The sequence below is a fragment of the Buceros rhinoceros genome, unplaced genomic scaffold, assembly GCF_000710305.1.
Source record: "Buceros rhinoceros silvestris isolate BGI_N320 unplaced genomic scaffold, ASM71030v1 scaffold16476, whole genome shotgun sequence".
In the NCBI taxonomy this organism is placed as follows: domain Eukaryota; kingdom Metazoa; phylum Chordata; class Aves; order Bucerotiformes; family Bucerotidae; genus Buceros; species Buceros rhinoceros.
In genome coordinates this window covers 836-11,587 of record NW_010417083.1, presented here as the reverse complement: position 1 = coordinate 11,587, position 10,752 = coordinate 836, and the positions used below count along the sequence as shown (strand labels likewise).

Genomic DNA, 10,752 nt, shown 5'->3' with positions numbered 1-10,752 from the left:
CTTTCCCTAGCAAGAAAATAAACTTCACTGACAAAATCCCTTAACTCCCTGAAATTGGCAGCCTTTTTAAAGTAAATTCCAGATACTGGTGTTAACTTACTTATACTTTCTTGTTGTTAGTTTCTTTTATTTCAGCAGAACTTTTTGTGGAACCAAAGGCTGGATTCTGGTCTGCAGCTGGCTTTAAAGCGGCTGGGAGTTTGTCACTATCAGTATTTCAGTCCCGTTGGAGTAAGCATCCTCTTTAGGATTGCAATGTTTTGGCATGCCTGGGGTACACATCATCTTGTGTACCAGCTGGTCAAATGCATGGCTGAACAGCGCAGACAGGCAAAGGCACAGTCTCACCTTGAAGGAACAGGGCTTAGCTGCCCTGCAGGACACCTTTGTATTCAGGGTCAACACATAGTGCAGTAAAAGTAATCTTTCTGTTGTGTCTCAAATGGTGCTTGTAGGATCTTTCATGCTGGAGCTGGGCAGCTGATGGGCTGTGACTGCTGCTTGCTCCCCAATGTAGTCATCACCCTGTTTTTATTACCCACGCTTGCTCTCTCAACTTGCACATCAGTTGGAAAGTCCTCGTGGTGGGGCCATGTTGCCTGGTGTGCAGAGTACTTAGGCTGAGGAGCCCATCTCCATCTCCTCTGTGCTCAGCATTACTGCTGTACTGATAAATATCTGTAAGGAGCTGGACACAAGCAGACAGCCTTGTTAGAAGAAGCCTTCTCAAAGTTGAAGGGAAGTGATGTCCTGTTTGACTGCAGTGCTAAATTTTTGGGCTATAATTTTATGGCAGACTGTAAGCTTCAGTTTGCAAAATTCATATAATAAAAATCACATTTCCTTATAAGAAAAGTCTCATATGAGTTTTCATATACATACTGTCTTCCTGTGAAAGATGAAATTGATGCAACAGTACTTGAATCAATCTCTCTTAAATACGCACAGTATTTTATTGTTACACAACATCTCCTTACACTGGGGAATGCTCAATCTCTTTTTCTAGGGAGACATGTGGGCTCCAGCCTCAAATAACAAGTGAGAGCTTAGACAGTTATCTGTCATTTAGAAAACCAAATTCTGAGCTCTGGCCCCATGTGTTCTTGAGCAGGTGCCAGCTTCTGTATTTATTCATTTATAGAAAATTGATGTCAGTGAATTCAGTGAGAGACTGTCCTTGGCCATAGCCGCATTGCCTAGAATTTGCATAAAGCCTATGTTCTTTTTCAGTTGTGAATTAAATATTGAGGAAATGGCCTTCTCTGGAAAAGGTATATGTTTCTATTACTTTTCTTTTTTCCTTCCTGCTTATTTGAACCACAAAGGTCCAACTCCATTACGGAAGCGGTCTGCTTGCCCAGGCAAATAGTTTGGGTTGTTAGGATTAGGCATCTGAACATACAACTCTCATAAACTTTTACAGCTTTATCCTCCTTTCCACTTGCTGGACTGGTTTCACAGTGATGTGATTCTGCGGACAAGTCAGGTCATGTAGCAGTGTCTGTAAGCACCCTGAGGTATGCTGTTTATGACAGCTGGCTACGGGTGAATCCTGCAGCTTTGCATTTGTTATACTTGAGAGTCCTTGAAATCCCAGTTCCAAAGCATGGGAGTAGGTGAGATTTAGGAATTCTATGAGTTTCTGTTGCATAGTGGCATTAAGAGGATCTGGACACTGAGTTAATGAGAGCTGAGATAATAATGAGATTATCAGAATCCTCTTATGGTAACATGCAGTGTGATATGAGGTAGTATTGTGCCAGAAGGACTGACAAATTACTGCAAGGCTGAAACTGGACGTGGCGTAACTGGTTTGAAATGCACTTCACGTATTTGCAAGTAATGCTCACACGTGAGGATATTCTTCCCTCAGCTTCACATTCTCATTCTACATCTCACTTCTATCCAAAGTTTCTCACAGAGTTTATGCAACCTAAAAGTGTATCAGAAAATCAGTTTATAACAATCATATTTTGTCTTTTGAAAAAAATTTAAAACCAAATCAATTGTATCTGTCTGTCTTCTACTCTATGGGGATCATGAGTATCTTGTTCTGGATTTGTGTGACTCAGAGCAAGGGCATAACAACTCATCAAGGAATACTAATGGCCCCGGGCATCACAGGAACATAAAAGAGTACTTCTAACAATGGCATCAGCAGTGGCGATGTCCTGAATGGGAACATGTAACATCACCAAATGGTATAAAACAGGAAAATCCCTGTTCCAAATTTGTTTGAAGTACATCATAGCACATATATATATATATTTGAAACACAGGTTTACTGTATTACACAATATTGCAAAAAATCACAAGGGTTCATTTGCAGTATTCGTAGCGCTGAGGTTAGATGAGCTTCATGCATTTATAGCATCAAGCTTCCATACCTGATTGCTTAAAATTTAAGCTGAAACTGGGTAGAATATCAATGGCCTTTCAGTGGATGTTAGCTTATCTGGACATCATGTCAAGTATGTAAATTTAGTAAGATTTTTTTGCAGAAAGTCTGGATTCACCCTATGCGGTCCTCACTGATTTTGTCTGGGACTGTAGTTTGACAACTAGAAATCACTGCATGTGTACTGGGAAGTAGATGCAGGGACTGAGTTTGGGAAACATTAGCTGTTTGCTTTTGTGGTAGAGAGAAAGTGATGATGAACCTACCTGCCTAGCACTGAAGTGGTATGAATTGCTGCAATTCAGAGCTGGGCAGTTCCAGATGGAAAAGAAGCAGCTTACTTAACAGTCAGTGGGCAGGATATGGAAAGTTACGGGTCCCGCATAGCTGTAGCTTGGCCGTCTTCCACGTCAGTAGTATTTTGCATTACTGTGTGTGCTGTTAACACCTTGGTATATGTGAATAGTGTGGTCATACTATAGCTGCTTGGGGAACTATAACTCTGAACTGTGTAAAAATTTATTCATGTGATTTCCATGGAGAGGGGTTGGGTTTTTTTTTCTGATGGGAGATGGTTAATTAGAATAGAAGGGCAGAATAATAAAAGGCACAAAGGTATGCTTAGCTCATCCAGCTGGTTGTATGGTTAGTTTTGTGGTTTAGTTGCATGGTACCTTGAATGGGATGTGAAAGTAATACAGAAGGAGTCTCAGCGGGGGAGTTGCCACATACTCGTATTCTAGCCTCCAAAGATGTTCAGCTAACCTAGCAGCTTCTCTGCTACCGTTTGGATTGCTAATGTCACACGTGGAGGGAGTTGCTCTGTTGTGCAGTACAGGTCAGGGACAGCAATGATTTAGTAGACTTGACATGCAAGTTACAGTCACATTGTTTGGAACTCAGCTTGCACCTGTAATTAAAAAACCAGCAAAAGTCAAAATGGGAAATACTATAATTAAAAAAATCTACTTTTTATTAGAGCTCAGCTAAAAGAACTGCTAGTTACCTACAAGATTACTGGATCTTTAATATCTTTTATAATCTGCTTAGTTTTGTCCTGAGGGCTGTCTAACGCTGAACCACACATTATTAATTACCATGGAGACCTTCAAGCAACCTGTGAAGACATCTTCAAATTTACTGTCATCTCTATTTGAAACATTCATGGAACATATACTTCTTGCCCTTTTCAACCCTTTTCTTGCAGCAAGGAAGGATGGTGGGGGTTTGTGAGTATTATTTATTACTGTCAGGTATTCTAGATTTCAGATAAACACAGGCCCAAGAGTGTAAAATTTGTTGAGGAACATTAGGTGTCTGTTTCATCATTTCTGGTAGAACTGAGTGTAGAACAGAAGCTATGTTAAAATAACAAAAAACGAAAAAAAAAAAGGAAAGAAAATAGTTCATACTCATAAGGTGCATGAGGTATCATTAACAGAGTTAATGTTGTTCAGAAAGAAAGTCCTGGGAATATATGGCTTGACTCACTGTTGTAGTAGGCAAGATTGGTATCAGATGGAACTTTTTTTGTATTATTTTTACTCAGAGGATCTCTTCTAGACAGTCACAGGTAACAGGGCTGCAAAATGAACCTGAGTGAGCTCTGGACAGGTGGGCAATGAGGAAAGAGCAGTCCCTTAAAGTACCTGCAGCCGTTACTTTGCACTGTGGTGTTCCTGTCATCTCCGATGTTTTCTCCTTTCTAGGTTAGAGCAGTCCTACACATGCAGCCCATTCTCTGTGCAGAATGATGACAACTTCTAAATGATCAAATAAGATGATATGCAGGAGAACTTTATGCCCTTCATGGCATCCTTTCAAGAACTTCTGCTTGAACATGTTCCTGGAATAATGCGAAAAACAGTCAGTGCGCTCAGTGTAGTGTTTGGCTGGGGAGAGTAAGTGCAGTCTCACCTGCAGACAGTAAATACTACTCTTTTAGAAGAAAAATTGAAATGGCATATATTACCAGCAGTTTCACCTTCCTTGACAATGTAAGATAAATTGCTGGGTTTAGTTTGTAACTGACAAGTGGCACAGGTCATCATCTCCTGAAGATTTTCTAATGTGATTTTTGTTATGTAATATCAGGGCCTTTGGCCAAGAGTCAGAGCAAGGGGCTGTAACCTCCCAGACTGCTAACTGTGTTTTGTCAGGGCTTATCTGGCACATCTGCGGTGTCTACAGAAGGGTTTTCATGCTGGTGGCATAGGTAGATTTCAGATTGAGCAAATTAGTGACAGAATGAGTTTTGAAGGTTGCTGTGTTACGCTGAGAGGTCTTTGCCATGGACAAAGGAAGTGACAAATAGCTTTCCTTGAAACAAATGCCAGCCACAAGCTGTAAATCAGCCAGCAGGGAAGTAAAGCAACTAAAGATGCTCATTTTTTCTCCTGGGAGAATGAGTGTCACATCTAGAAAGCTCGTGTTTGATCATCCACAGGCGACTTGGACTCCAACGCTGGCACATAAAGCAGTTGTCAAGCCTTGTGGTTTCTTGGTTTTCTGGGGTTTTTTTTTTCACTTCTGAAAAATGAAACCCCCTGCTGGCAAAGACTGGCCCAGTTACACACTGTCCATCAGCTCCTGTTATTCTTCCAAAAGCCTGACTTTCACCTCTTCTTTCTTGGTTTCTCCTTAGGTCAAAATAACTGCAGCCGCCTTTTTGTCTTTGTCTGTCAGACTAAGCTCATCTGTTCTGCACCTTCTATAGCACTGTGGGGGCTTCCCCGAAACCGGTGGTCCATTTGCTTAATAAAACATAGGTTGGAGTTATCTAAAAGTCCGATTTTAAACATCAGAGCAATGTAAACTTCTGTATTATCAGTAAATAATTCTGAAATTCTCCTTACTGTTGGCAACTGGTTTAAGAGTGAAGGAATGTTTTGCATGTGATTGCATTACCCAGGGGCTTGGTTAGATCAGCTTTGCCTGTCAACTATGTAATACTTTTTATCTATGGAGCAATTATTTACTTAACTGGCTACATGTTTTTATCTTTTAACATTTTTAAAGTCCAGCTAAAACTGTGAGAGTTAGAGTAACACTTTATTTACCAACATTTTAAGTTGTTTAGATATGCTGAAGTGGAAGATAAGCTAAATGTTTTTTCTATTCTGGAGAATATTTGTAGAGGTGGGTTGTTCATGCATCAAGCCATGGTGCCTTGCAGTGCCGAGGTGTGAGTTGCTGCTCATAGAAAGAGAGCCATGTGTGTCTGCTTCTGCTGACGGGTCTCCATCTGAACTCAGCCTCTAAAATAATTATTGCTTCATCACTGAAGCACACCAGGCTCCTGTGAACAAACCTACGATGTTTCTGCAGCACTCTGCCTTTAACTGTTGTTGTCACTTGATGATGTAGACCAAAAGCTGCAAATTCCCTATTTAGACTCATGGGAGGCAGAGCTGGCTGACAGCAGTCATCTTTACATTAGTGTTAGAAGGCAACATTTCAGTCATTTCGTGTCAGTTACTGAAAAGTCTGTAAAGGACAGGAAAGTGTTCTCCTGGCAGTTCCAGAGAACGCATTTCTGTAGAGGGTAAGTAGTTTCATCCATTGCTCATTTAGTGGAGAGAAGCTCAGCTGAACAAGGGCCAGAAATGGAAGTGGTAATCATTAAACAAGCAAATCCACCAATTGCACTCTCCAAAAAAATCATGGCAGAATATACTTCTCAGTCCTGAGAGGTGCTAAGTCCTCTGCGCAGGGGGAGGAGGAAATACTTGGTGCAGTGGAATGATGCTCAGCACCTTACAGAATCTCATGTGGTCAGCTGCAGAATTTGTGCATCTGGGCATGGGAACTGTGATCTGCAGATTTCTCCCCTATCTGCAGAGCTATTCAGGCACAACATTAAGTGTGATTTGAATGCTCAGAACAGCAGATAGTAGTTAAGAGTTTTCAAAAATAGGTCAGAATCCCCCGTGGGGTTTTTTGATACTCATTTCTTTGTGTTCCAGCAGTTGAGAAAATAACCTTCCAAACTAGTCATTTTGGTTAATTTGGAATTTCCTTCTAGTTAATCAATGCCATAGGGAAGAATTTTTCATTTGTCAATTGCCATTGCTTTTTTCTTTTTTTTTGTTTTTTTTTTTTAGGTGAACATGTTTGTGGAAGGATTCCATGATGCTATTCTTCTTTATGCTCTAGCTTTACAGGAAGTCCTGAAGTTTGGTTTCAGTAAGAAAGATGGGGAAAAAATTGTTCAGCAAACACGGAACAGAACATATGAAGGTAAGACTTAATATGGAATTCCAGCTTTCAGAGTCAAAAAAATTCAGGCCTTTGTGTGCAGCGTAAAGACCCCTGCCTACTCCACTTCTAAATGAGAGAAAAATTAACCATATGAAATCATATATATTTTTAAGGCTGGCTCACATACCTCACCAGTCTCTTCTTTTTGCACCACCCCTCAAGGTCTTACTCAGCTCAAGAAAATCCTAACAATTTAACAACTCTTACTGATATTGTAAAGAAATATCAATAATTTTCTCAGACTCCTTCTTTGTTTTTGAAAAGATTACAGCTGCTTGCTTTACTCATGTGCATCTATTAGTTCTGAGATTGCCTCATTTTTTCCATTTGACTTTTTTATCTTAAAAGCCTGGGAATGGATAGAAGCAAGCAAGTGCCAGGGTTTGTTTTTTTTTTTTCTTTCTTCATGGGACTGCTTTCCCCCCAGCCTCCTTTCAGGAGCTATGCGTGTTATCTCGGAGGCAGCAGCTGAACAGCATTGTGCCTTTCTGTGCCTAATTCTGTAGGCTGCAATTCCTGAGCGCCAGTGGCAGTTACGTGTCACCCCGCTGATGCAAAATGTGCTTTTTCAAGGTAGGGATTGTAATAAAGAAACCAAGGATTATTGGATTCATCTGGCATCTCTTAGAATATTCCCATTCATCTCTTATAATACTCCAGTCTTTTGGTGTAGGATTGGCAATATTTGCTATGGAAATACCAAAGAGAAGGAAATATTTCCCCTAGATAAAAAGGAAATGATTTATCTGAATCTGTAAGAAAAACCTCAGTAGCCAGCTTCTCTGCTCTAAGAACACATTGGACATAGCAGAGGAAGGCAGGAAGGACAGCAGCTCCAAACCCGTTTTCTGTTCTCAAATTGTGGCCTGAACACAAGGCAAAGGGGTTCTCAGGGCATCTTAAGGCCACACCGGGATTGCTTTAAATTGTACTGGTTGCTGTCATTCCATAAAGAGCACTACACTTGCTGGAGTTTGTGTTCCATGTCCCTCTACTTCCCTTTGCATACCTGCCTTCCTGAAAACACAGTTTTAACAGAGTCATCTGGTGTCGAAGGATTTGCTTCGCTGTCTGGTTATCCTGTGATGAATAGATGCCCCAGCACAGCCTGTTTGTGTTTTCTCTGCTCCAGGAAGCCTCCAGCTGGTGTGCCCATGCAAATCTTTTATAGTACCATGTGTTTCATGCAGGTTTTGTGGCTGATTCTCATACCTTTCTTGTAAAACCAGCCGAGGAGAAAATGTTCTCTTCACGCACTTGTGAAAAACAGTTTGTTGTTGCTGGCTGACCTGTCACAGCTATTCTGAAGATGTAGCTGTCAAGTTGATCTGTGAGGGTGCAACTGAAAAGGTCAAAATGCCACATAAGTCATATGCCATCTTCTCCATGTGGCATTACTTTGCTGAACATCACTGACAAGGATAAAACTGATTTTGAAAGAGCCCTTTAACTTGGATGTCTTGCAAGCCAGTCCTTCGAGGAAGATCATGTTGCTTTATTCTGCCTGTAAGTCCCTCTCTGAAGTGGGTGTAGCATGACAAAGCATGGACCATGCACACACCCACCAGGTTCTTCTGCAGGACTGAAGCTTTATAATTCGCTTAAAGTTCTGCAGGTCTTGATGATGATGGCTCCAGTTTCACCTATGACATCAATTTAATGGCTGACATCTAGCTATCTAATTGCCTGGGCACCTCCTTTTACAGTCCTCTCTGAAGAGGTGACCCATCAGAACTCCACAGAGATGTGGATGCTGTTTCCTGCAGTCTTCATAGTCTGCCAGGCGCTACTGCACAGGCAATGTCATGTGGTTAGGAAAGGATAAGGCTGTGGTGATCAGAGGATTGACTTTTTTTTTTAAATTGCTTGGATTGTTAGAGACACCCTGGTATGACTGCAGGTCACATTTGTAGTGAATGTTTTCTATTCGTTGGCATTTCCTCTGAAAAAATATCAACATTTTCTGTATGTAAGCATCTAATATAGTACAAGAAAAAGAAAGTCTGGATAAAACCCTTCCACCTTTATCCAAACACAGTTCTTCTTTAAGGTTGTTTCAAAATATCCTAAATATGTTTCTAAGGAAGAACATTACAGGAAATGTCGACATTTCAAGCTCTTTGTTTTGATTCAGGTCAAAAAGATAAAAATGAGTCTTCCCTATTAGAAAAAAATCCAGTAGGAATTCTGAGTTTCATCAAATTTGTAGTAACTACTTCCAAAAATTGAGTTTTGGCTTTCTTAGGCTGAGAGGGTTTCTGCTCCAAGTAATGCCTTCTGTCAGCACCAGAATCCAAAGGCAAGGACCTTGCAGCTCTTTCTAGTGGCCTCTTGCAGTGCTTTCACAGCCAGGTTGTTGTAATACCCCTTCTCTTTTCCTGCAGTAATCAAATTGGCAATTGTTTGATTACTGTGTTGCTATAAGGACATGAATACTTGACAATAATCTTTTGATTCTTGTGACCAGTACATGTTTTGAAATCACAGTAATTCCTGACATCACTAAATGGGAACAGGGACAAGATGAATGGAGATGTGTTGGTCTGTTGCATGTTTAATACCATTAGATATATTGAGGGAAATTGATACTCTCGCTGAATATCTGGCCTCTCTCTTCTGGTTTACAGTTGCTGAGAACCTGATTCTCTACTGCTTTGTGCCTTGGCTAGTCACGTTTGAGAATATCTGAGGTGATAAAGCATATCAACGAAGTCTTACAGTGTCTTCATCATAGTTAATTGTTGTTTGATGGATTTTAAGAAACTGTTTGACTTAGACCACAGGAAATTGGAGCCATGCTCTTTGTACACAAGGGGGTGCATTGAAAGACGAGGTTCAGAATAAGGAAGTGTTTATTCACCACGACAGTTGGAACAAGTAGCCCCAGAAACATTGTGCAGTTTTCATCCTTAGAACTTTTGAAGACAAGATAGAACCCTGAGCATCTTCCTATTCTGACCTGGCTGACCCTGCTTTGAGTGGAATGTTGGACTCGAGATTTCCTGAAGCCCTTTCAGTCTTGAGTTACTCAGTGAGTCTGTGATTCCCAGTTTTCCTAAAGTTTCCTAGAACTTGCAAAGGAAGGAGGTGAGCTGGGGGTCTAAAACTATACACAGACCCATATTTTGCAGTTAATCCTGTGTAGATGAATGCTGGACTTAATGCATATGTAGTTTAGGTGATGCCCGTTGTCCACACCCCCTCTACTATCTCATCAGGTGGAAACAACATTGGACTGGCTGTATGGTTGCACAAACCCTGTCAGTGTGCTATGCCCCTGTGTCCCTTGCAGCACATCAGCTGGACTCTCTGCCTCTCAGAGGCATCCTTAGTTGAGAGTTAGGCTCTCTGTAAATAATGAATGTTAAATATCTCTGTGTTTTATTCTTGCGTGCTGGCTTTTGGATTAGATTTTTCTCACGTATTCCCCAAACAGTCTCACACGTTTGATATTTAAAAAAGAGAAATGTTAAGAATTCAGGAATGCAGACACTGAGATGAAATTACAAGTTATTTTGGAATGCCAGCAAAAATGCTGGGAGACTGATGAGATTTCCTGTCATATTGGTCTATAAAAACCTGTCCACTGTTTTCTTGTTTTCCTTGGAAAGGCTCAGTATTTTAAATAATTAATTTTCTAATTCCTCACATGCCATTCTGTAGGCATTGCAGGGCAGGTGTCCATTGATGCCAATGGAGACAGATACGGGGATTTCTCTGTGATTGGAATGACAGACCCAGAGGCAGGCACACAGGAGGTAAGGCAACAAACACCACAGCAGTTGGCCACTGATGAGTTATTCAGTATAACGTAACATAATATCATCTGTTTATGTGGTTGGTATCTGTTTATTTAATATACACATTAAAATGTTATTGCTTAACCTTATCAGCCTGGAGACCAAACCCAGGTTTATCTTGAAGTAGTTAAACTAAGACTTTTTTAAACTTTCTTAACTTTTCCTTAACAATACATTTTTCTTCACAGGATGCTAGAGTCTTTAAAATTTGAAGCATGAAATCTCACAAGTTAGCTAAGTACTGATAAATTTTGGATATGAGAAACTTGTTTAAAATGAGTAAGGCCTTTTATC

At 40.6% G+C, this 10,752-nt stretch overlaps 1 protein-coding gene across 1 annotated transcript in view; it reads left to right on the top strand.

Moving 5' to 3' along the window:
- NPR3 (natriuretic peptide receptor 3) overlaps nt 1–10,416 on the top strand; it is a gene marked incomplete at both ends in the record, with an annotated part of 31,901 nt that extends 21,485 nt beyond the window's left edge. The window contains 2 exons of the mRNA XM_010138059.1: nt 6,502–6,637; nt 10,322–10,416. Of these exons, the coding sequence (XP_010136361.1) occupies nt 6,502–6,637; nt 10,322–10,416 (231 nt within the window). The remainder of the gene's footprint in view (nt 1–6,501; nt 6,638–10,321) is intronic.
- Nucleotides 10,417–10,752: the final 336 nt, after the last annotated feature.